General features: G+C 42.4%; 1 protein-coding gene across 3 annotated transcripts in view; it reads right to left on the reverse strand.

Moving 5' to 3' along the window:
• Positions 1–603: 603 nt before the first annotated feature.
• LOC134879849 (endothelin-converting enzyme-like 1) overlaps positions 604–27,359 on the reverse strand; it is a 48,883-nt gene continuing 22,127 nt past the window's right edge. Inside the window, exons 7-19 of one of the 3 annotated variants that reach the window (XR_010167877.1) lie at positions 25,043–25,265; positions 21,261–21,359; positions 20,743–20,817; positions 19,360–19,463; positions 16,917–16,975; positions 14,981–15,032; positions 11,172–11,239; positions 9,909–10,057; positions 7,743–7,808; positions 2,639–2,734; positions 1,884–1,960; positions 1,135–1,378; positions 604–995 (exon numbers count right to left, since the gene is read on the reverse strand). Coding sequence is in view for 2 of the 3 variants with exons in the window: in XM_063906387.1 (XP_063762457.1) it covers positions 1,279–1,378; positions 1,884–1,960; positions 2,639–2,734; positions 7,743–7,808; positions 9,909–10,057; positions 11,172–11,239; positions 14,981–15,032; positions 16,917–16,975; positions 19,360–19,463; positions 20,743–20,817; positions 21,261–21,359; positions 25,043–25,265 (1,168 nt within the window). In the remaining variant the exon portion in view is untranslated. Of the gene's footprint in view, positions 1,379–1,883; positions 1,961–2,638; positions 2,735–7,742; positions 7,809–9,908; positions 10,058–11,171; positions 11,240–14,980; positions 15,033–16,916; positions 16,976–19,359; positions 19,464–20,742; positions 20,818–21,260; positions 21,360–25,042; positions 25,266–27,359 lie in introns of all 3 variants that reach the window. The other 2 variants (XM_063906388.1, XM_063906387.1) reach the window with 2 other exon arrangements.

Here is a 27,359-nt window from a genome sequence, read left to right on the forward strand (position 1 = left end):
TGGTGTTATGGACCCCCCCTCTTATGTTTTGCACAGCGTGTTGCTGTTGCATTATAAATGTGTTGTTTGGTTTCTGCTTTGTTTTTGCAGGTTTTATTCAAAGCAGAGACGCTCACGTTTACTCACAGCTGAAAACACAATCACACGGATATTAAACACACACACACACACACACACACACACTGGACTCAGACTACGGCACACAGTGATCCTCTGTATTTATTCAAACAGGAAACGATGACCAACAGAGAGGAAGAGATAGCAGCCATGTGGGGTATAGCAGCTACAGAGTCATGGTGTGTGTGTGTGTGTGTGTGTGTGTGTGTGTGTGTGTGTCCTCCATCTGTTTGGATCCAGATGTGATGACGGTCAGGAGGGGAGCATGCACTCTCAGGATACAACCATAACATCTGATATACTTCTCCGCTGTACAAATATCTCTTGTTTTTTCATACAGATCGTTTATAAAAAGTTACGTTTTTTTTAACACTGCGTACAAATGTGTGATCCTCCGCCGGCCACAGGTGCATCTTCTTATGTACACCGAGATGGCTTGAGTTATCTGTGGGTATAATGTGAGTCCCATGTCCAGGTCATTTAATAGCGTCAAATTCTCATTTTTTTGTCCAACATTTGAAGCATTTGCCAGCTCCTCTGTGACTGTACTGCGGGCTGAGAGTTGGATATGGATGAAGCCGCAAAGATCCGCACTTTTGCTACAAATCCTGAGAAAAAACATCCACCGCGAGTCCTTCTGTGTTTGGTTAAAAAAAGGCGACAAATCTGTACAAACACTCACAGTAACGAGAGACCGACGCAGGCAAACATCACCACAGTCATGACGGTAAGACCGGACACTTCCCCCTTCAGCCACGAGAGCGCAGCATTGACAAATAACCCCGGGAAAAGTTTGAGCAGCAGCGTTTCTGCAGGCACGAGGATGCTACTGATCTGCCCGGCTTGCAGCGGGACTCTAAATCTGGTTCTATTTGAAGCTACGGAGAAGAAAAAACATGGTCATTTAAAATCAAAGTAGTGCATGGGTTCAATGCATAAGAGATATAGCTGCTAAAATAGAAAAATAGATGATTTGAAAGTAAATTTAAACATAGAAATATATATATATATATGTACATGATGAATGGCTCCAGAAGGGTTAGTACAGACGATGCAGAAACACCAGAATTTAAATGATGACGTTAGAGAGTTCCTCCAGATCAGGCTTTGATGAAGGTGAAGAGGATCCCAGGGGTTAACGGGTGGTGGTGGGTGAGGGGGTCACCATACGGAGCATTTGTCCACAGGGTTCATGGGGGAACTCTTGGGGCAGTGGAAAACACGAGCAAACTCATCGAACTGGGAAACGCTGCCGATCACTCTGCAGGAGGAAACAGGAGAGGGGGTTTCATACGAGCTGAATCTGGAACTACATTTCATTTATTTAAGTTACACACACTATAGTACGTCTTTTTTATGCATAATGAAACCAGTTTTGCATATGTTATGACAACAAACCTCTGGATCTTGAATTAAATCTTGAATTTATGAAGTTTTTCCTGATATTTTCGGCATTTTTGACAAACTTTACTGTCGTTTCTTCAGATATTTGAGACTAATGTACTATGAAACTTTTCCCAGGTATATGTGTGTGTGTGTGTGTGTGTGTGTGTGTTTGTGTGTGTGTGTGTGTCTCTTCAGTTTGTGCATTATGCTAGAAAACACCCCATAAGAAAGGTAAAGTCAAGTCTACTCTTTCTAAGTAAAAGAGACTTGTTTTCAGTTGGTGGTTTGTGTGTATCAGTGTGAGTGTGTGTGTGAGCGTGTGAGAGTGTGTGTGTGTGTGTGTGTGTGTGTGAGTGTGTTGTGTGTGTGTGGGTGTGTACCTGTAGTGCTCTGGAGCATGTTTGTCCGTCAGGAGCTGCAGGTAGATGGACTGAGATCTCCGCTTCATACACCAGTTCTGAAAAAACAGCAGCATTATTATTTCATTTATTTGAAATTGGGTTTCAGGGTGAAATAAAATACAGATAAAAAATCAATAAAAATTATGAAAATACATTAAAAAAAAAGTTGAAGTGAAATGTACAAAAGATATTGAATCTAAAAAATAAAATGGTGAAATAAAAAGCAGTAAGTTATAAACGTGCCAAATCAAACAGAAGTTAAAACTAAATAAAGTGCAATAAAAAAGCTGTTAAATGTCATGAGATATTTAACCCTTGGATATAAGATGTGTGTGATGTGTGTGTGTGTGTGTGTGTGTGATGTGTGTGATGTGTGTGTAACTGTGGCAAGAGTTTTATAGCTAAGAGACTTCATGTTGTGTTAAAAATGAGTCTATATTTTACCACAGTGACATTAAGCTTTGCATTTCATTGAAATTCAATGATAATAGTATCAGGATCCGTGGGGGGGGGGGGGGGGGGGGGGGGGTGCGTGTGTGTGTGTGTGTGGAGGGGGGGGTCCAGTGCTCAGAGCCACTGTGCCATCATCAGCGCTGCGTCTCCTCTCTGGATGTTTGTGAGCTAATGTTGGGTTAATATCTAACTCCTCCCTGCTCTCCGGGACGCCTGCAGCTGAGAGAGGGAACCACTGCACATGCAAATGTGATGAAGGACGACAGAGGGGAACACGGTACCTGTGCAAAGGCGATAAAGACCAGCTGCTCGTGTGTGTACTTGAGGCCGGGGAGGGGTCTCTCCGGACCGTGCTCCCTCACCCACTTCTGATACGCCTGCAGAGAGATGATAGCGAAAGATAGGAGATGTTAATGTAATGATGCTGTCCAAAGAAGTCTTTCCTGCTCTAAGTTCAAGAGCTTTTAGCTTTAAAGAGTCCTCTCCTGCTGATGTTCAGGTGTATATCAGTATGTAGTGTCTCTACTTTAAAGAGTCCTCTCCTGCTGATGTTCAGGTGTGTATCAGTATGTAGAGTCTCTACTTTAAAGAGTCCTCTCCTGCTGATGTTCAGGTGTATATCAGTATGTAGTGTCTCTACTTTAAAGAGTCCTCTCCTGCTGATGTTCAGGTGTATATCAGTATGTAGTGTCTCTACTTTAAAGAGTCCTCTCCTGCTGATGTTCAGGTGTATATCAGTATGTAGAGTCTCTACTTTAAAGAGTCCTCTCCTGCTGATGTTCAGGTGTATATCAGTATGTAGTGTCTCTACTTTAAAGAGTCCTCTCCTGCTGATGTTCAGGTGTATATCAGTATGTAGAGTCTCTACTTTAAAGAGTCCTCTCCTGCTGATGTTCAGGTGTATATCAGTATGTAGTGTCTCTACTTTAAAGAGTCCTCTCCTGCTGATGTTCAGGTGTATATCAGTATGTAGTGTCTCTACTTTAAAGAGTCCTCTCCTGCTGATGTTCAGGTGTATATCAGTATGTAGCATCTCTACTTTAAAGAGTCCTCTCCTGCTGATGTTCAGGTGTATATCAGTATGTAGAGTCTCTACTTTAAAGAGTCCTCTCCTGCTGATGTTCAGGTGTATATCAGTATGTAGTGTCTCTACTTTAAAGAGTCCTCTCCTGCTGATGTTCAGGTGTATATCAGTATGTAGCATCTCTACTTTAAAGAGTCCTCTCCTGCTGATGTTCAGGTGTATATCAGTATGTAGAGTCTCTACTTTAAAGAGTCCTCTCCTGCTGATGTTCAGGTGTATATCAGTATGTAGTGTCTCTACTTTAAAGAGTCCTCTCCTGCTGATGTTCAGGTGTATATCAGTATGTAGCATCTCTACTTTAAAGAGTCCTCTCCTGCTGATGTTCAGGTGTATATCAGTATGTAGAGTCTCTACTTTAAAGAGTCCTCTCCTGCTGATGTTCAGGTGTATATCAGTATGTAGGGTCTCTACTTTAAAGAGTCCTCTCCTGCTGATGTTCAGGTGTATATCAGTATGTAGTGTCTCTACTTTAAAGAGTCCTCTCCTGCTGATGTTCAGGTGTATATCAGTATGTAGCGTCTCTACTTTAAAGAGTCCTCTCCTGCTGATGTTCAGGTGTATATCAGTATGTAGAGTCTCTACTTTAAAAAGTCCTCTCCTGCTGATGTTCAGGTGTATATCAGTATGTAGGGTCTCTACTTTAAAGAGTCCTCTCCTGCTGATGTTCAGGTGTATATCAGTATGTAGAGTCTCTACTTTAAAGAGTCCTCTCCTGCTGATGTTCAGGTGTATATCAGTATGTAGAGTCTCTACTTTAAAGAGTCCTCTCCTGATGATGTTCAGGTGTATATCAGTATGTAGTGTCTCTACTTTAAAGAGTCCTCTCCTGCTGGTGTTCAGGTGTATATCAGTATCTAGTGTCTCTACTTTAAAGAGTCCTCTCCTGCTGATGTTCAGGTGTATATCAGTATGTAGCGTCTCTACTTTAAAGAGTCCTCTCCTGCTGATGTTCAGGTGTATGTCAGTATGTAGCGTCTCTACTTTAAAGAGTCCTCTCCTGCTGATGTTCAGGTGTATATCAGTATGTAGCATCTCTACTTTAAAGAGTCCTCTCCTGCTGATGTTCAGGTGTATATCAGTATGTAGTGTCTCTACTTTAAAGAGTCCTCTCCTGCTGATGTTCAGGTGTACATCAGTATGTAGGGTCTCTACTTTAAAGAGTCCTCTCCTGCTGATGTTCAGGTGTATATCAGTATGTAGTGTCTCTACTTTAAAGAGTCCTCTCCTGCTGGTGTTCAGGTGTATATCAGTATCTAGTGTCTCTACTTTAAAGAGTCCTCTCCTGCTGATGTTCAGGTGTATATCAGTATGTAGAGTCTCTACTTTAAAGAGTCCTCTCCTGCTGATGTTCAGGTGTATATCAGTCTGTAGAGTCTCTACTTTAAAGAGTCCTCTCCTGCTGATGTTCAGGTGTATATCAGTCTGTAGAGTCTCTACTTTAAAGAGTCCTCTCCTGCTGATGATCAGGTGTATATCAGTATGTAGAGTCTCTACTTTAAAGAGTCCTCTCCTGCTGATGTTCAGGTGTATATCAGTATGTAGAGTCTCTACTTTAAAGAGTCCTCTCCTGATGATGTTCAGGTGTATATCAGTATGTAGTGTCTCTACTTTAAAGAGTCCTCTCCTGCTGGTGTTCAGGTGTATATCAGTATCTAGTGTCTCTACTTTAAAGAGTCCTCTCCTGCTGATGTTCAGGTGTATATCAGTATGTAGAGTCTCTACTTTAAAGAGTCCTCTCCTGCTGATGTTCAGGTGTATATCAGTATGTAGAGTCTCTACTTTAAAGAGTCCTCTCCTGCTGATGTTCAGGTGTATATCAGTATGTAGAGTCTCTACTTTAAAGAGTCCTCTCCTGCTGATGTTCAGGTGTATATCAGTATGTAGTGTCTCTACTTTAAAGAGTCCTCTCCTGCTGATGTTCAGGTGTATATCAGTATGTAGTGTCTCTACTTTAAAGAGTCCTCCACAGCTCTTTATTTGTCTCATACTGCCTGTGCTGCAGCTCCTCTTTTCACCCTCTGTCTGAAACCAGAGTCCAGTCTGCTCTGATTGGTTAGCTGGCTGGCTCTGTTGTGATTGATCAACAATTTAGAGACGTCCCGCCCCCTTAGCCTATAACACCATTTACATGCACAGAAACCTTTACTACACACTACAGGAGGGAGAGGGAACACCTCAAAAAGTATAAAAGAACCCCAAGATTTCCCCCGTGAAATGTTAAAGTGATGGCAGAAAACAATATTTCTGATCCTTTCTTTTACTCTCCTTTTTTCTGGAGAGGAAGTAAAGGAACCAGAGCTCTGGATTTATTTGTTGTTGGAGGTGTAATATATGACTCAGCAGCTTTAAGACGTGAAGACACTATTATTTTCCCCTTCGCTCTGATGCAGGATTTACACCGGAAAGTGGGCGGGGCTTAATTTATACCCGGAAGTGTAAATAAAGGGGCTTTAAGGTTCCTGAGAACATCTATTTCTCGTGTTATCTTGCCATACAATTGGACCTGATTGAATATACTGTATATATAGTTGCTTTAAATACATTGCACGTCTGTTAAAGTGTGGATGCAGCATGACGTCCGTATATTCCTGTCACATTATGCAATGTTTTTTAATTGAATTAAATGTAAATCTGTGAGTCGTCATGAACGCTGTTCTGCTTATCAGAGAGAGATTATGAAAAAAGCGGTGTGACAAAACAAAAGACAGCAGGAGCAGATGTGCCTCGCGTCCTATCTAATTTATGTTGCTTTAAAATGACGCTCCGAGGCGAGGAGATCTCATTTGGTTAAAGGTCTGTTGCTTCGACGCCTCCTGAAGGCAAGGGAAGGAATCAAGGAGACAGTTCAGCATAATAAAAAGCACCCCCGACGTTCGGGAAAAAAAACATTGAAAACATCTTCTGTCTTTCAAATAGAGAAAGAGGGGATTAAAACACGTTGAATAGTTTCTGTTCTGCTTGATTTTTTATGTATTATTTAAAAGTAAATGTTAATTTTATGCCTAACAAAATACACATCTTATCCCATGTACTTTTGTACTTATTTGAAACTATCTTCATCAGGAAACAGAGCGCTAAGTGAGTCATAAAAGGAATATATTAAGCTAAAGGCGGCTAATGTTGGGCTATAAAGGAACTACAGCACGTCACATGACTTCACGTCTCCACCGCTAAGCTAAAGGAGGCTAATGTTGGGCTATAAAGGAACTACAGCACGGTCACATGACTTCAGGTCACCACCGCTAAGCTAAAGGCGGCTAATGTTGGGCTATAAAGGAACTACAGCACGGTCACATGACTTCACGTCTCCACCGCTAAGCTAAAGGAGGCTAATGTTGGGCTATAAAGGAACTACAGCACGGTCACATGACTTCAGGTCACCACCGCTAAGCTAAAGGAGGCTAATGTTGGGCTATAAAGGAACTACAGCACGGTCACATGACTTCAGGTCACCACCGCTAAGCTAAAGGAGGCTAATGTTGGGCTATAAAGGAACTACAGCACGGTCACATGACTTCAGGTCACCACCGCTAAGCTAAAGGAGGCTAATGTTGGGCTATAAAGGAACTACAGCACGGTCACATGACTTCAGGTCACCACCGCTAAGCTAAAGGAGGCTAATGTTGAGCTATAAAGGAACTACAGCACGGTCACATGACTTCACGTCACCACCGCTAAGCTAAAGGAGGTTAATGTTGGGCTATAAAGGAACTACAGCACGGTCACATGACTTCACGTCACCACCGTTAAGCTAAAGGCAGCTAATGTTGGGCTATAAAGGAACTACAGCACGGTCACATGACTTCACGTCACCACCGCTAAGCTAAAGGAGGTTAATGTTGGGCTATAAAGGAACTACAGCACGGTCACATGACTTCACGTCACCACCGCTAAGCTAAAGGAGGCTAATGTTGGGCTATAAAGGAACTACAGCACGGTCACATGACTTCACGTCACCACCGCTAAGCTAAAGGAGGCTAATGTTGGGCGTGATGACGTTTAGGCGTCTCATTCAGACACTTGTTAGCAACCGCTGTTTTTAAATTCACCAGTAAAACCCTTCTTGTTTACTTCTTCGTTCTTCCGTCTTTCTGAATGATTGACACGACTAACGGGCATCATGACACAGTTAATGCATAATGATATTTTGATAAAACAAAATTAAATCACTCATTTCCTTTGTTCTTTTGTGTCTGCTTTGCACAAAAACACTTCAATAAAGACCACTGACTCTCAATATGGAATTAAGTCTCACACACACACACACACACACACACACACAGGTATCAAATATTACTCACAAAGTACGACAGCTTGAGTCCTCCCATGTCTGCGATGTTCTCCCCCAGCGTGAGACGACCGTTCACCTAAACACAGAGGAAGGAAACACTGAACCATATTTCCGATACTGCGTGTACATGTGCTTCAAGAAGTACTTCACTGAAGGATCTGGGATTTGACGAATATTGATATTAAGTTCATTTTGTGATTCAAAAGGAACATTTCTACAGTGGTTTTATAACTCTGACAAAGACTGACACCTTAAACAAGAAGATAAAGGAGTATATTTAACAAAATGAATTCACACTTGCCATTCAAAACATACAAATAATGTAAATAAGAAGGTTTTAAAGAAGCCAAACTACCACCAGAACAAAACAACCTCCTGAATCAATGTATGGAAATCATCCTAATAACTATTTCTGTGCAGATTTGTTTAAAAAGGGAGAATAGAAGCTCCAGAAGCTGATATATTCTGACTCCATAAACCCGGTGTCGTACAACAAAATATAGCCTGTTGTTAAAACCTCCCTTTCTGGGTAATTGCTCATATTTTTCAAACTCCACTTCATACATAATGCAGGCTCTCTGATATAAATCTCAGAGCACAATCAGGGATGAAAAAGCTCCTTCGGGGACACTGAAGAGATTATAGGACCGCTTGTACGAGCAGGGTTGTATTTCAAAACCAATCCTAACATGTTATCATGCGGATCTGTTTGGTATCTTGAGAAAATACTGCAGAACACCTTGCACACAGACGAGCAGGGCAGCAGTGACGCAATCTGGAAATAATAATTCTGTATGAAACTAAAACCAGTCGATCTAAAACAACGTGCAATGAAGCATGGGAGCCTCAGCAATAAGGTACGTTCACATTTAGTCACTGCTTTGCAACCTTTTTGGACAATGTGTATCCTGAGAATGAGCATGTGACCCCTGACTAAACAGGTGTCATACAGTCGATTAATCAGGTGTGTCATCAGCTTATATCCTTTATCATATGAACAGTTTTAAGGAATGGATAAACATAAGTGATACTGCATAAAACTACGCATTTTGGACCGCCCTTTGTGTGTTGTTGCCACAGAATGATTTCAATCCACACAGTCTGACTGATTACGAAGTTAAGACACGTTAAGGTTAATTGGATTCATGCAAACAGAGCTTAGAATAGACGTTGGCTAACCATGAACCAGCATTGCACGTTGACTTTAGCCAAACTTTGAATCAGCTAAATTAATGACCGTTTCTTTTTTCTAATTAACCCCACACAGGCTTTATTGTCATGCAGAGTAACTACAGTGTAGATATGGCAATGCACAGCTGCAGTCCCGGGATCCTCCAACACATGGGTCCAATAATGTTTTCTGTTCAATGATTAAGCCGCTCAAATCAAAGCTTATTCATATTCCCTCCACCATGGTTACTAGCTTCCTTGCAGACCCTCACGTTAGCCTCTTTTTCCTGCTTTCCACACACACTTCATGTGCAGAACAACCAGATATATCAGTATATCAGTGACACTGAAATGCACGATCCATTGAATGCACGATTGAACAATTGCAAGTGGATGTTAGATACATTTGCCAGCCACAGTAACGTTAGTGCGCTAACTGAGCAGCGTTTAGCTCAGAGATGGGATATGTAGGGAAGGGTTATTATGAGCCATTTTTTTTACATATGCCAATTGCTCTGTTGATTGTATAGTGTGAGTAATAGTGTAGGGCAATGCAAGACATCCCAAGGCAGATCCTTCTGTTGTAATGCCGTGGTACATTTCTTGAGTTTGGGCTAACCCATCTCAAAAGACATTTCAATGACGGTTCAAAGTGATGTTTCTGCTTTATGTAACGATCAAAAGTGATATCCAACAAACCCTTCTATTAAACCCGTGACTGTAATATGTCAACAAAGTGAATCAAGAGGGTTGAACCCGCCTTTATCCAATGTTTACCTGCATGGAAATGTGTGCAAATGAGCTCATTCTTAATGAGATAACGCAGAATGGTGTTATTGTAACACATCTGGAAGTGGGAAAGTGTCATGTTTATATGTTTTAGTGAAACAGAAACCCTGGGATCTCAACCGTCTTTGAAAGAAGGGGACATTAGCTGTAGAAAAGCAGCTTTTTCCTTTTGAATAGTTCATTTTTCCTTCTGTGACCAAGAATGAGTGAAACCCACCTTCTGGTTATACACGGTGAAGTTATCGTAGAGCTTGACGATGCACTCTGCCTTCTTCTGGAACTTGGTGTAGGACTCCTCGGTCCACCACTGCTTGAGGTTCCCGTGGCGGTCATACTGGCCCCCTAGGGACATGAACCATTGCATCACTAAGATGAAGGGATAAAGGGCAGGGGGGGCCAGTGTTAGCATGGAGACAACACGACCTGCAACTTTCCTTCACAGTCCAAAAAGCTGCCCAGCACGCCAACGTAGAAGCTGTTCGTTTCTGCAAGACTAGAACCAGTAGGAGGCAGATGCTTCCGGTTAAAGAGTCACTTTTCCATGCAACCTAATTTATAGAATTTAGCTCAAGTTATTCCAGTATTTGGTAGGTTGTTGGCAGACATTATACAGTCATTAAAGTCTCCAGAAGGATCTTAAAGGGCAGCTCTTTTGAGCGGGAATGAAAGTTAGAGATGATGATGTAAAATAGCTTGAATCTTCAGAGAACTCTTGCTCTACCTGGCCATTGACTTTAGCATTTGGATCCAGTCTATTTCAAATTTCACATTGTCATTAAAGTCTCCAGACGGATCTTAAAGGGCAGCTCTTTTAACCGGGAATGAAAGTTAGAGATGGTGGCAACAAATGTTGTAAAATTGAATAAATAATCAGGGAGTTCTTGCCTTTTCTGGCCTTTAAAGTTGGGTTTTTCAGGGCCAACTAAGCTGCCTTTCCATCCAATCAAGTTGGTAGAATTACTTCCTGACAATAAAGCTGGAAGTGCATCAACTACCACCAATTTAACTCAAAGTTATTCCAGTATTTGGTAGTTGGCGGGCAGAAATTTGACCTTGTTTTTAAAGTCAATAGTTGTCTCAAAGAGCTTTTGACCAGAAATGAAAGTTAGAGATTGTGGCAAGAAGTGACGTAAAACAGCGTAAATCATCAGGGAGTTCTTGCCTTTTCTGGCCATTAAAGTCGGGTGTTTGAGAACCAACTAAACTGCTTATCTGTCCAATCAAGTTGGTAGAATAACTTCCTAACAAAAGCTGTGTGCATCAACCTACCAGTCATTAAACTCGTCAGACGTATAAAGGGCAGCTCTTTGACCGGGAAGGAAAGCCAGAGATTGCGGCTAATTCACATTGCATAAATCCCAATGGGAACTCTTTGCTACTTCTGTGAAATGGACGCATGCAAAAGCAGGAGTTTAACTCAAAAAATTATTAAAAATGACGATGTGTGTTAGCGTTCCAGCTGAAGAGATGGAGTTCTTACCCCAGTCATCATATCCATGCGTCAGCTCATGGCCGATGATAGCTCCTATTCCTCCGTAGTTCAGAGACCTGGCAAAAGGAAGCAGAGTATTACAATTTGTTGGTTTTAACACATGCTTTAAAAGTATTGAATTGGACCAAGAACTTCTCAAAGCAAAGCTGAATTCCTAAACTGCTGCTGTAGGTGGTCTGGTATGAGCCCTATTTGCCATGACTACTAAGGTTTTCCATCACTTAAATCCCACGCACATCTGCCCTGTCCTTTATTGGGAATGTAGTTATTCCACTGCAACAAAACCTCCAATATTTCAGCGGTCATGATCTATTATGAGTGCTGTGATCCTGTATTTATACTTCAGTTTTTAAATTACAGTACTTGAGAAATAAGGAGTGAGATATTAACTAAGAGGCTAAATTAGGCTCCGAACTGTGAGGCGATCAAACGGAGTCTGATTAGGAGTCGTGTCGAGCAAGCCAAGTAAAAAACACACCTGGTTCTGGGTTAGCGTTAGGATCCTAGTTTACACTCTCAAGACGTTTTCATTGGGAGTTCAGAATCAGAATAAAGACTTTGCTTTCTTATTAAATATAGAGGAGAAAAGCACACGTTATAAAGATGATGAGGACACTGGCTTGAAGTTCAGTCGCTATGAAAGATGTTGAAGCTTCCCAGGTCTTAATTAAAGCATGACATCAGCATCTAAGGAAAGAGCAATAGCCAATCAAAAGTTCCCAACAGAGACTTAAAGTTAGCCAGCAGCTAACCCACTGACCTCAGGACAGAGCGGTATACCTTCTGACTGATTTCCGGTGTCCCACTACCCTCAGCTCTGGGCCTTTCTCTCCTTCCTTTGTCCTCATTGCTGATTCTGCTCAGCCGAGCGTGACAGAGTGCGGCTTTCACTCGGGATCTAATTTTGTTTCCACGTGGCTCGGATTGGTATTGAAGAAGAAGAAGATCAATGACACGTTGTTTCTCTGCTCGCACTGATGAGAAAACATCTGGTTTTCATGTGAGGGAAAATCAGCACTGGGACCTTTCAGCCGCCGTGGGAACACTGGTCCTCATTTAACAAGAGCTGGGAGAAGTACTCACATCTTGTAGTAAAAGTAGAAGTACTCACATCTTGTAGTAAAATAAGAAGTACTCACATCTTGTAGTAAAAGTAGAAGTACTCAGATCTTGTAGTAAAAGTAGAAGTACTCAGATCTAGTATTTGTTTAAAAGTAGAAGTACTCAGATCTTGTTAAAGTAGAAGTAGAAGTACTCAGATCTTGTACTTGAGTAAAATAAGAAGTACTCAGATCTAGTACTTGAATAAAAGTAGAAGTACTCAGATCTTGTAGTAAAAGTAGAAGTACTCAGATCTAGTACTTGTTTAAAAGTAGAAGTACTCAGATCTTGTTTAAAAGTAGAAGTACTCAGGTCTTGTTAAAGTAGAAGTAGAAGTACTCAGATCTTGTACTTGAGTAAAATAAGAAGTACTCAGATCTAGTACTTGATTAAAAGTAGAAGTACTCAGATCTTGTACTTGAGTAAAAGTACTCAGATATTGTACTTGAGTAAAGTAGAAGTACTCAGATCTTGTACTTGAGTAAAGTAGAAGTACTCAGATCTTGTTCTTGAGTAAAGTAGAAGTACTCAGATCTTGTACTTGAGTAAAAGTAGAAGTACTCAGATCTTGTAGTAAAAGTAGAAGTACTCAGATCTTGTACTTGAGTAAAGTAGAAGTACTCAGATCTTGTTCTTGAGTAAATATATTTAAGGGAGTAAAAGTACACTACTCTGAATTATAGAAGATTATAAGTAATGGAAATACTCTAGTAAAGTACAAGTGTCTCAAAATATAAGTACAGTACTTGAGTAAATGTACTGTTACTTCCCACCTCTGAACACAATGCAACCCGACCTTGTGTAAAACAGAAGCTCCACCTGTCCTTGACCCCGGGTGGAGGTGGAGTGCTGTCTCTGCGCCTCATGCAGATATGGAGAGCGATGAGAGGCCAGACTCGGGGCTGCTCACTTGGCTACATCTGAAAATGACTTTCTGACAGCTAGTCGATACGCTGCCTCACGCCGGGCCCCGACTCCCCCGCTAAAACTAACGGGCTGATTGAAGCTTCATTATACTCGACACAGTGGTGGAGGTGTGTGTGTGTGTGGGAGTGAGAGTTTATGGGAGGTTAGGGCTACTGCAGTAATAACTTCAAGGGGACAGGTACACACACACACACCCCCACACACACACACTTTGCTAGCTCATTAATTGATATCGATTAGCATGCACGGCAGCAGGTAGTGGTGATCACCTCTAATGAAGACACAGACGTGTTAGCTAATGTTGGGTACACAAAGAGCTAATTAGCAAATGTTTGTTAGTGTGGAGGGGGAGGGGGAAAGGTATAAATTAGGGCTGAGCAGGAAATCTGAAAAAATGACCGAAATAAGGTGCTTAATTTCTACAAAAGATCAGAATGAGCAGAAAAAGACAGAAAATGAGACGCAAAACGATAAAAAACACCACGATATTACTGACACAGACACAGACTGATTACAGAGAAGACTCAAACTAGCTACAGACGGAGAAAACAACCAAAAAAGAGACAGAAATGACCACCGAGAGACAAAAGCACCACAAACACACCCGGAAACCTTCCAAAAAACACAAACAATTGGGGCTAACGCAGAGGTAACTTCAAGGTGACATGTAGAGTACACACACACACACACACACACACACACACACTCAATCATGATCACTTTGAATATGTTTTTCAATTTAAAAGAGGAAGATACTTTATGTTCATTCCCTCAAATATTGTTAATCACCTCAAAATTGCAAAATCGGTCCAAATAAATGGATATTTCACTGACTGGTAAAGTGCTGGTATGAATGCAGAAGGTGCAGCCTGTTGGAATGACTTGTGTGCACTGGTTCAGAATAACACTCACTACCATAACAAAGAGTATAAACAGCTTCAACCGACCGACCGACCGACCGACCGACCGACCGACCGACCGACCGACCGACCGACCGACCGACCGACCGACCGACCGACCGACCGACCGACCGACCGACCGACCGACCGACCGACCGACCGACCGACCGACCGACCGACCGACCGACCGAATGCTCATTGATTTTCGCCCTGTACTGAAGCATTTGAAGCTGAGCAGCGGTGGTCTAAAAGTAAGAACTCAAGCATTACATCTCATCTGCTTTTCTTTAAATGTACATTTTAAAAGCTTTTCCACTGTGACTTGAGAGTACAGCTGTGGAGAAAATACTTAGCCTTTGTTTGGCATAAAGATAATAGGCTATTAAAAGTACTATATATCGTTAAAAATGCTTATCGGCACATGTTTATAAGTTAATACATGGAGCAGCCCACCTCTGTCAGCCCCTAATGAACACCTGAGGAAGAGGTGATTTATGTTCTGGTTTCTCTAACTCAAAATTATAAATAGCTTTTTCCAATAATGCCGTGACTCTGATTCAGGACTTCATCTCATCACACAGAGTTTGCTGAGATAAATAGGACAATAACAGTCAGAGCGGGAGGCGATCTCCTTTCATGCACCATCAAATTACCCGATGGACTCGAATTTGGGGAGCCGACCTCGCAATGACACCTGTTCCATTAGCGGCACCTTGTTCGGTAATTGAGCTCTATGGTGGGTGGTTAAACTGCTTTAATCAGGTGTGTTGGGACATGCAGAAGCAGAGGTGTTGTCAGGCTAACGTGGGCCTTAATGAAATGTGTTGATATGGTATAGTGAGGGGTTGTTGCCTCCCTGTGGAAACTCACTGTGGGAACTCCGGGTTGTAGAGAGTGGGCTGAAGGATGCCGGCAGGAAACACTGGAAGAGAGAGAAGACACTCAGGTTTTTAAGTGGGAAAAGTTGTCTAATATAAATATCAAAGTTGGCACGCTGGTGCAGTCTCCTCTAGGAAAGGAACGTTTGAAATGAGGTGTTAAACATCCAGAAATACATATACTCCAGCACTCAGTCTGACAAAATACAAATATTTCTGAACGGAGACACTACAACACCAAACAAAAGGACCAAAAAAACGTGCATAATTAAAACAAAGACACACAAACTGACCACGAAAAAGGACAACAATGACCCATAGAAAAGGACATATGACTTAAAGGAGAGTGAGGATGAATTCTCATGAATTTTCTGTGTTTGGGGATTACGTCATATTTTTAAAGACCATAATGTCTCGTAAAATAATGAAGATTGTAATTCAATGCTATACATGATTATTTCAGACCAACATGTTAGCACTTAAATGTTCCTCCAGTAAAAGTAGAAGTACTCAGATCTTGTACTTGCGTAAAGTAGAAGTACTCAGATGTTGTACTTGAGTAAAGTAGAAGTACTCAGATCTTGTACTTGAGTAAAGTAGAAGTACTCAGATCTTGTACTTGAGTAAAGTAGAAGTACTCAGATCTTGTACTTGAGTAAAGTAGAAGTACTCAGATCTTATACTTGAGTGAAGTAGAAGTACTCAGATCTTGTACTTGAGTAAAGTAGAAGTACTCAGGTCTTGTACTTGAGTAAAGTAGAAGTACTCAGATCTTGTACTTGAGTAAAGTAGAAGTACTCAGATCTTGTTCTTGAGTAAAGTAGAAGTACTCAGGTCTTGTACTTGAGTAAAGTAGAAGTACTCAGGTCTTGTACTTGAGTAAAGTAGAAGTACTCAGGTCTTGTACTTGAGTAAAGTAGAAGTACCAGAGTGTAGGAATACTCTGTCACAGTGAAAGTATTCTAAATGTTCCTCCAGTGAAAGTAGAAAGTACTCTCCTCTAAATGTACTTAAAGTAGCGACAGTAAAAGTAGTCATTGTCTGATTGGTCCATTTCAGAATAATATCTCTGATATGTTTTATAATGATTGATCATTAAAGTGTTCTCAGAGCTGGTAAAGGTGCAGCTAGTTTGAATGGCTTTGTATACTGCAGGGTAGCTGCTGGATTTACTGCAGGTGAACTACAGTCTGATTTAAGGGAGATTATATTTACCATCATTCATCCTAATCTGCCTAGCAACTAAAAATATGAAGTGGAGTAAAAACACAAAGCGCTTGATCTACTTACTTTAGAGCACTGGTTAGTTGGGGTTAATTTGAGTTTCACTCTTAAAATGAGTACACAGCTGAGGACTGAAGTGAGATAACAATGTGCGTGGGTTGTAAAAATAATGGCTGAGGGCTCTGTGATGACTGTGTTTGTCTGACTCCTCCCGTCCTCTAGCATCCGCCAGCATTGATTTCTCTGCGAGAGATTTAATCCAGCAGGCAGACAGCGGGCTGATGGTGGGAGAAGACGAAGAGGAGGGAGGGAGGGAGGGAGGGAGGCTGACAGCGCAAGGCCAGATTTGTTAAAACCCGGGACAGTGTTACTGCTTGTTTTTCCTCCAGGGGGGTATTAAGTATGTGAGGTGGAGATTGAAGTAGAAAGTGAGTGATGAGGAGGAATATGATATGAGGAGGTGGACGCTTTCTTTTTCTTCTTCCCACTAAGAGGGGCTGACATGACTTGTTGGAAACAGACGGGAAAACACGGTGTAATTGCGTGTAACTAATGCACCGTCCAGGCCGTGGTGCAGAATGGCAATCGGGGGAAGGATTGTGTGTGTGTGTGTGTGTGTGTGTGTGTGTGTGTGTGTGTGTGTCGAAACAGATGATAGAGAAAACACAGATATCAGTATGTGCGACGGAGAGTCACGCACTCACCCATTTGATTCTTGTTAGGGAGGTAGTAAGCATTAAGGGCCTGCGGGGGGAGAAGCCACCTGAGGAGAACAGTCACAAACAAACAGGGTTATAAAGATGGGATCCCCTACACACAAATCACCAATACACCTACTCGAAACACACCCCGATCCTGAGCAGAATCACAAACACTTCCACCTATCTCTGTCTATAACCCCCCCCCTGGTGTGAAACATTCAGTGTGTGTGTGGTCCCACTGCAGAAGTTCCTGCCTGCATATGAAACCACGGACAGTTCCTTCACGGTAATCCACTTAAAGCCAAATCGATTGGCTCAAAATCACCCAAACAACTAACTCTTAAAGTGCGAGATGCCCTTGTTGTTGGACTGGATCGACTGATGGCTCTGCACTGACTGTGGAGAGGTGTGGGGGGGAAAGCATAGAAATAGAATAGAATGGGCATCCTGTACCTATTCTAATACTGCAGGTTACTTTTGACTAAAGTCATCTCAACTTAATATCTGCTAGAATTAGCATTAAAGCATGGTGGATTTAGCCAGCTATTAAGCCAACAGCTGGTTAATTAGCTGGCCTACTTTACCATGCTATGCTAGATAATTCCACCATGCTACAATGATTACAGACAATGAGCCTTTAAGCATTGCTATTAGCTAGCCGACTGGCTGGTTAGTTAGCTTGTTCTGCCATGCATGAATGGGGGTGCACCCTCTATTACAACATACCCCTATTCCGACATGCCCCTATTCCGACATGCCCCTATTCCGACATGCCCCTATTACGACATGCCCCTATTCCGACATGCCCCTATTCCGACATACCCCTATTACGACATCCCTATATTACGACATGCCCCTATAACGACATGCCCCTATTCCGACATACCCCTATTACGACATCCCCTATTACGACATGCCCCTATTACGACCGACATGCCCCTATTACGACCGACATGCCCCTATTACGACATCCCCTATTCCGACATGCCCCTATTACGACCGACATGCCCCTATTCCGACATGCCCCTATTCCGACATGCCCCTATTCCGACATCCCCTATTCCGACATGCCCCTATTCCGACATGCCCCTATTCCGACATCCCCCTATTCCGACATGCCCCTATTCCGACATGCCCCTATTACGACATGCCCCTATTACGACATATTACGACATGCCCCTATTACGACATCCCCTATTCCGACATGCCCCTATTACGACATCCCCTATTACGACATGCCCCTATTACGACATCCCCTATTCCGACATGCCCCTATTACGACATGCCCCTATTCCGACACAATTTTAGTACCGCCATTCTGACAGTCTACCAAGGCGCGTCAGGGCATCGTCTTCCTTTCATTTTTGTCTGTGTGTCTTTTGAACATATTCAGTTTATTTAGTTTAATATAATACAGCCTGTTGTTGTAATGGATGCACTGACTGGTTGGCACTCAATTTCGTTGTTGTCCGATCGCCCTGCATCCAATCTGCAAGGGAGTCGCTCAAAGAAAGCTAAAGCTATGCAAGCCATCGAGGCTGCTCCCAATTCTGCGGAGCTGTAGACCGGAGCCGATGGGATGATGATGGAGAGACTTGGAGGAGCGGTGGCGGTGGATTCGGGAGGGCTATCAGAAGCATCCATGAGGGAGGAGGGGGGCCCTGCGTGTCTGACAGTGTGAACTACCGCTCCGAATGCTCATGTCGGAATGTTGGAAAAGTGCCGCCTCAATGTCGGAGTAAAGGTATGTCATATTAGCAGCATGTAACCGGTCTGGAAGGAGAAGCTACATAGCTATCTGGAGCTACGACTACACTTTGCAGCCCAACCATTGTGAGTTTCTACCAGAAAAAAGACCTTTTTTTTTTGTTCAGTCAACTACAGAAAACAGTTCCATTCTACTCCTAATCTATTTCTATGAGCCAAACACCGGGAGGACGACAAGTGTTTCTTTATTTTAAATTCCCAACCCCTAGATAATGTGAGTGATGTAAGGTTCACTTTTTGTTGATAAAGGAGGAACATGTGATTTAACTCTTGGGGGGGTTTAGTGTGGGCTAATGATACAGTAGTGTTTCGGCACCTTTGAATACTAATGTGAGAGAGGCACTCAATCCAGGAGTACAGAAAAATCAACCTCCATGTCCCACAGCACTTCTCTGCTGCCTGGCTGCTGCAGATAAGTAAATCAAATGGATTTTCTCCAGCTGTGTGTGTCGATTTAGTATCTGTTGGTTTGATTTAAAGGCGCATCAACAAATATGTCAAACTAAAAAAGGGATTAACGGGGGGACACATGTTAAGCATGTCAAACATACTAGAAACTCAACAGCGTGCAGTTTGAGCCTCAGCTGCACGATTTCAGAAACAATAGTAACCTGCTTTTAATTGCTTTGCACAGGGTGTCAGTGAGCATGCATAATGTAAGGATAGGCTTCACACTCACGCCGTCTTGTCCACTTCTTCACGGATCTTCTTGACGGACAGCTTGATGTTGAACTTGATGCTGTTGATGATGTTCTTGAAGTAGGTCTTCTCGTCCACGTCGAACTGCAAAATTAAAGGAGTCGTTGAGCCATTTTATTTCAGATTCCCTGTCACAAAAGACGTTAAAGTGGAAATTGTTCCTAGTTATTTTTGTCTACGTTTGACTGTTGAAGAACAGACCATTTGGGTGACAATTGGTGGACATGTGGCACTGACAAAACATGTTGTAGCCATAAAAATACAGGACAGATATACATTTGTTTCCACATTTGGACGGGGTGGAGAAAGTTCTCAAATATTTTACCTTAAATGTGCAATGCTTAAGTGTAGGAATGATCTGTTACAAAATTATACAACAACAGAAAAAGTGCCAGGTATGCACAGTGGCCTAAAATGACATTGTATATTAATGGATTTAATCATGGATGCATACGTTTGTTCATCAGGCCTACTTTGTTTAGCTGAGAAGCTTCTGAAGCCGGTCATATTTCGCCTTATTTTTACACCAGGGAGGACATCAAAGTCCATGTCTAGGAACAAGATCCTTGTGGTTGGACGGATCCTTTAACGATAAGAAGTTCCCCCAGAATACCGCCGTCTGTGTCTAGTGTGAAACCAGACTTATTATCAACGTAACTGCAGCTAAACAATGGCACTTTTTACCCAAACCCTAATCTTTAACCCAAACCCAGACGTTTTATAAAAAGGCTTTATATATGTGACATGGTAACATGGACCTGTATTGCTGGACATCAGGAGAAGGCACCAATGATAACGCGTCTCACTTTTACGTTTGTATTTTATTCAATGTTCCATACCTTAGACACTTAATGTATAACATCCTGCTTTATATTGTGTGTGTGTTTAATCATTTAGAATTGTTTTATTATTATTTATTTTGAAGGTTATTTTATATCTATTGTAATGTACAATGGCTTGTCTTTTTGTTGCTGCAACTCAAACATTTCCCAGATTGGGATCAATTAAGTACTTCTATCTATCTAACCAACAACACAGGGACTTCATATTTATATTTGGGATACGTCAAAGACAAACGTAATCCTGGGCAAAGGATGCATGCATGATCAAACGGTTATATTTGGTACATTTGAGAGAAATCTACAGACACAAAAAGAAAAAGCCAGTAAAAAATCTGCATTTTAGATCGAAAACGATGCAGTTTAGTTATATAGCAACGTCATTTTTAAAGCCCAGGCTTCCCCTTTTAGCTTTAGATGAGGTAATCACACAGGTTGCGTGGTAATGTCTGATTAAAGAGAGTGAGACCGGACAGTAGAGAGTGAGACCGGACAGAGAGCGAGACAGGAGGCTGAGGACTCACCCCGTATTCCTGATCTATGAGCTCAGGTTTGAGCAGGAAGTCGGGGTATCCTGTCATCACCATCATGTGCTTTAACTGGGAGAGAAGAGGAGAGTGATGGAGGACAGGGGAAAGTGGAGGAGAAAGAACTATACCACTTCAGTACTAAACACACACACACACACACACACACACACACACTAATCAAGCAACCCCAATGTAATAGGATTACAAGGGAAGCTCTTTATATTCACCATGGCCCTCTAAAAGGATTATAACTTCAGATTGTAAAAGTATTAGGGGGGATATCTTGCAGTGCAGACCCCTAAATCGGCCGCACGGAGGGATCCGGATTAGGCGATCCTCACTTCTCAAAGTCAAACCCTTGATGGATTCTATCACACACTTCCATCTAACAAAGCATCGAGAAATAATCATCAAATCCTTTTCAAATACTAATCGGATCTGTGGCAGGGAGCGGCGTGTGGAGAGTGCAGAAGCTCAGGGTGTGTGCGGTGGGGGGGGGTTAGGGTTTGAACCTTTGCTCTCGCTGCGTCTTTGGTGGCTTCGTCCATCCAGTCCAGCTCCTGCAGGCGGAGGTCCAGAGAGTGCTTTATGTCCTCCACCAGCTCCTGGACCTGCAGGGGAATCACAATGGAAGACGTTTTAGCCTTCCTGTCGTGTTCGGGTCAGATCTCACTCAATCATAAATATTGTCTTTGCTTCAAGGCCTGATGATATCCCCTACAGTAAGCATCTAAACTTATAAAATGACTGATCCCCACCTGGGGTTAGTCCATATCGTAACACCTATGACCACCAAATTACCGCCGCAGAAAATGAATGGTAACCCTCCTAGATTATGAGAGTACACACCCACAAATATAAATACATTTTCAGTGTCAACCTTGAATATTCGCTGCAGTTTTTCAGGTGTAGACTGAGACATTGTTTATTAATATTAATAATAAATGTTGTTTATATGCCGCTTTTCCTGGAGCTCAAAGCGCTGAACAAGCAAGTAAAGAAAAACAACAACAGGAGTAAGAAGTGGAAGGCAACAGTGAAAAGGTGAGCATTTGCCAAGAATGTTTCCATTAATCAAGAACTAAAGTCGGAGGTTTAGAAGACGATCAGATACCGTCGTGTTTCCGATAATAAACGATGCTAACTAGCGATCCGGCGGCGCTAATCCCATGTCCCGCCGCGCGTGGTTTTGGTGTTGATGTAAGAGCAGTTAAAACACACCGGTCAAATTGGGCGAGGAACACCGAGGTAAGGGCGGAGAAACGAACACCACAGGAGGCCGTGAACACACCGTATTTATCTGTCTCTGTGTCTGAATTCAGATAGAGGGAAGGAAAAGGGCGTAGTTTATACAGGGCGTTCTTATAAATCCGTCTGATGGTGTTTTATGTTCAATGGCAATCCCATTTTCGTGCCTCTTCAACATCAATTAGATCTTTCAATGGATTATAATTAATTATTAAATATGTTTGAACTCCCGACCTTAATTGAGGTTATTGGATGAAACCTTTTGCTGAAACAGATGAATATTGAGTGAAGTACAAGGTGATGTTTTTTTATTATTAATATTTAAATAGACACAAAATTATTACTCAGCAAACATGGCATGTTTTTTTCAAACAAGAAAAGTACATGAATGAGGAATGGATAAATAAAAACGTTAATCTGAATGAATAACACTTTGGTGGTCATGCTTTCTGTAAAATAAACTCAAATTTGACACCATTTTTTTTACGTGCTACCTATCCTAGCGACAGAGTGATGGTCCAACAGCTGTAACATTTATCAATTAGAGATCTGAGATAAATTAGAGGTTAACTACGACAATGTGGCTCCCTGGACTGACACCAAGGATCTTCCTCTAACTCATGCCATGATGATTGAGATTAAATGTCTCTATTGGACGTAACCCAAGTCGAATCGTCCAGGCTGTATTTGCTGTCCAAAATTCCAAGAGATGTTAAAAACTAAACTACTGCAAACACGTCTCCTACTCCTAAAAAGACGGGACACGAGGCATCCTCAACATCGGTGATTCGGTATAACAAGAGCGCCTTTCTTTCTCCCGCCCGAGTTTCCCGTCACTCAGCTCCAGCTCCTGAGGCTCATTAGTTTCTGCTCACGCTGAGGTAAGCAGCATCCGGCAGTCAGTCAAGGCTGAACCCATCGACACAAAAAACTACAGGTCCGATCCCTCCAGAGCTGATAATGAGATCTCCAACCTGTGGACATGCCAACACCGTGCACACTGATTCCTACACAATGTGAGGTGATCAGTGTGATCGACACCGCCAAGATGGAATCACCCAGCAGGAGACTTTCTAAGCTACCTGGGGTGGAAAGTAGATTTACTCAAGAACTGTATAATTGGAGGTCCAAAGCGTCAGGGCCAAAAAGCAGGAAGCAACTCATTCTGCACACTCATTCTATGAACCTTAATTGAGATTGAAGTTCTAACGCTCTTAATGTTCCTTTTAACTTTCAACCATGCTTCAAGCTAGTGGAGCGTCTCTGATTAATTAAAAAATAGACGAGAGAGACCCTGAAGATCACACCTGTAGAAAAGAAGAGTCAAACGTACAGTATTTCCCACTGAGATGGAAATACTCAAGTAAAGGACCTCAAAATGACACACTACTTGAGTAATTGTTGTATCTAAGTCTTTAATTTGAAGCCACTTCATCCGGCTAAACTTTCTTTATCCTCAAATTAATCAGGAACGCTTCCACCAGCTTGAAGCATTGTTGAAATTTACAGAGGAGCTTGGGAACTTATATTCCAATTGAGGCCCGGTTCATAGAAAGTAATTAACGCTGGATCCATCCACTTGTGTTTTATAGTCCTGAGCTTTAGCGAAAGATTTAAAGCAAGGTGTGATGAAGTGCACGGGTTGGAGAGATGAAGAAGGTGAAGGGGAGATGATGAAGGGTTTAAGGAAGGAGCATGGGGTTACAACGGGGTTACGGAGGTTAGAAATCCCATTGGGAACCATATCCCCGTGTCCTTCTGTGGACATGAGACAATAGGAATACATATGGGGCGGGATTAAGGTGAGAGAGAAGGTGAACAAGGGTCAGAGGTGGGGGATTTGTGAGGACTAAGAGCAATAGAGGGGTAGAGACACTTTGATTGGCATAGATCATATCTCCAGATCCCAGGAAAGGAATCAATCAAATTCATTCGGCCATGTCCAAAATACACAGCTGGACCCCCTACTGTGCCCCCAGAGAGCCCAAGAAGACAACGCTGAAGTAGAACATACAAATAAAAGAGCTGTCAGTAAAAAACAATGGGGTTGATTGTTGTGGAATTTGTAGGAAAACGGTTCCTAGATCCCAGATGTCCTGGAAGGCTGTGAAATATTGTTCAAGTTATGACCAGAGTGAAGTCTGTCCAACCAGACGTCTGTGTGGAGGTGTCATAATAACCATGATTTTTCGAGGTATCACTGAAGCTTTGTTTGGTGAGGACCCAAATGTAAGCAGTTCGTTCTTAAGGTCAAGAGTAGAAATGCCCTTTCTTGTTATTGGAGCTGTTCCAAACTAACAGTAGTTCTTTTCACCCATACTACACCCTTTCTGTGATGCCAGGAAACAATATTTCTGTTGGTCAGAAAGGCTTTACTGAGTCCAGAGAATATGGAGATGGGGTCAGATGTCTGGTCAGACGGCAGAGACAGCTCACGGAGAATAAAGAGGGGATGGATGTCCGGTGGGTCTGCAGGGGGACGAGTGGCGGGCAGCAGGCTGACACTGAGACTGAGATTTCTGATCCTTTCTTTCACTCTCCTTTTTTCTGGAGAGGAAGTAAAGGAACCGGAGCTCTGGATCTATTTGTTGTTGGAGGTGCGGTATATGACTCACTAGATTTGAGACATGAAGACACTATTATTTTCCACTTCGCTCTGATGCAGGAGTTACACCTGAAAGTGGGCGGGGCTTAATTTTGGCGGGAAGTGATGTTAGTGCCTCATGCTATATTTTTCTAGAAAAACCCTGATATATTATTATAGTTTATTTGAGTTTCTAATAGAGTAACTGTCACAAAATCCAAATATCTCAGGGATAAATACAACAGTTTCACAGTTTTTCTGAAATGCTTTTGACAGATTAGGATTAAGACATCATTTATTAATCCCAGAGGAGAAATTAAACGTTCAATACCACTCTGATGTTATTTACTTTACCCACACACAGACAGAAAATGACTCGTGAATGCCTTGTAAACTCATCCATCCATTCCAGTCTTCTTCAGAAACACCCGTCATTCAACCAGTCGAGCCTCCCCCCCATACCTTGGCTTTGCTCTGTGAGGAGAAGTGCTGCTGGACGAACAGAGCTCCCAGCGCCATGCCGAAGTGTTTGTTAGCCTGAGTGAGGCACAGCCGGCCGAGCTCCAGCTGCTGCTCCGTGCCGTCGATCTCCCGGGAGAACTCGTGGATGGTGCTGCGGAAGGCGGTGGACAGGTGTTCACTGAGCGCCGCCACGATGCGCCACAGCATGTAGTTATGGAGAACCCTGAGGAGAGGAGCAAACAAGAAGGAGTGCCATTATTTGGTTAATTTATCTAAATCCACTTTCACATATGAGGCCATGGTAGCCTCTGGGCCCTAGCGTCGCGTCTGCAAGTTTACCTTTCAGGATAAAGGAAACAGATAATGCTGAGTCTCAATTTGGATACATCTCTAAGTAAACGGAAGCACATTGTGAACAGACTCTCTCAAATCACACACGCCTGCTTTGCCGTCACCGGATGTGACGATCGCAGCTAACTAGCAAGCTAACTAGCAAGCTAACTAGCAAGCTAACTAGCAAGCTAACTAGCAAGCTAACTAGCAAGCTAACTAGCAAGCTAATACATCTTACATTGTACATTTATATTTTATTTAATATTCCATTCATTGTTCTATTATGTATTTAATATCCTGTTTATATTTTGTTAATTTCAATAGTGTTTACTTGTCTGACAATTTATAGATTATTTATCTTCATAGTCAACTGTATATAAATCTTTCTCTAAAGCCGGTTTATTTTTATTCTTTGAGATGTCTACACTTTAGCATTTTTTATTCAAATTATTTTCTCTGCCTTGTATTGTATCATGCTGCTGTAACACAGACATTTCCCAGTTTGGGATTAATGAAGTAATTCTTATCTTACTAGCGAGCTAACTAGCATAGTTATTGTTTGTACTGCTTAATCATTACAGACTGCTCAATTCACATTTAAAGTCAGCTTCCTTTTAGCAACAGTATAGTGGCATGTTTATCAAATAGGGAAAAAATGCAGCTCTGGAGCAAAACAACTTGTGCTACGTAGCCAAGATGGCTTTGGTAGGTGTCAAGCGTTCCACATTCAGCTTTAAGACCGTTATAACTTCTCCATCCAGGTCCGCATAGTGTATTTAACCATACCTCTCAGTGTGAATGAACTGAAAACAGCAAGTGTGAGTAGGCTAAAGAAGAAAGAAAGTTGAGCGTAAAACATGGCAGAGAAGAAGAGCAATTTCTGATAGAAGCGTCTTTTCTAACAAGCTAATCGGTCAGAAAGTGAGGCTGGAGAAAGAAAATCATTCAGTGTTTGGAGGAAATGAACAACGGTGTGTTTATATCTTATGAATACAACGTTTCCTTGCTCTGTTAACATATAAGTGGTGTGGGGCATTTAGAAACGTCCAGATGCTAACTTACATTTGTTGTGTTAATTAGCATATGAACAGTACAGAGTTTCAACAGCAGCTTGGTCAATTTGGACACAATTTGAGTTGTTTTGGAGGTTATTGAGGATGACTTGTTCACCCCCACGTTTAAAAGTTACACAGCCTAGCTTCTATGTTTAATGTAACGCACTTCATCTGGTGTTTTTCTCCTTAGAGTGACATCCACTGTGTCTAACTGTAACGGCGCTCCATCTGGTCCAGGCCCCGGAGCTCTGTTTTTCCCATCTGCCCTGCGAGAGTCGGAAAAGTTTGAGTGAAAACAAGAGAGAGACAGAGAGAGATGGAGAGGAGCGAGTGGTGAGGAGTCAAGAGGGCCCAACAGCTTCTAATCCAGAGTGAGTCACAGCGGAGAGGCAGCAGGAGGGGTGAGGAAGATGTCGTGCGGGAGGAAGGAAAATGGATCGTTCATTTATGCATTCAAGCTGTGTTTTTCCCCCCCAGACGATAGAGCGCTGGTGTGTCTTCGTGCCCCCGATGGGTGCACACATCCACTCACAAATGCCCCCCCTCCAGGCAGACCTCGAGGCATGTTGTTGTTATTTTTCCACTATGCATGACAGATATTAAATCAAAAGCATCTTGGCAACGGCACCCCGAGGTCCGGCCAAAAAAGCACTTGTGAAGTGGATTTAATTGACGGGAAAAGGGGAGTGCAAGGCGCTGGGGGTGGGGGTGGGGGGGATAAATGAACGAGGGACTCAGGTGGCGTCCTTGATCAGCAGCAGCAGCTCCTCGTCAACATGTGTTACAGGCGTGTCTGCTCTGCAGGATTTGATGCTTTATGTCGAATCGTTTGTCACCTGTTTCATGCAGATTATTCGTGGGTTTTGTCACACAGGTGTCAGATAATATATGTGTGTGTGTGTGTGTGTGTGTGTGTGTATGTGTGCAGC

This window comes from Eleginops maclovinus, chromosome 18 (genome assembly GCF_036324505.1).
Source record: "Eleginops maclovinus isolate JMC-PN-2008 ecotype Puerto Natales chromosome 18, JC_Emac_rtc_rv5, whole genome shotgun sequence".
NCBI classification, from domain to species: Eukaryota; Metazoa; Chordata; class Actinopteri; order Perciformes; family Eleginopidae; genus Eleginops; species Eleginops maclovinus.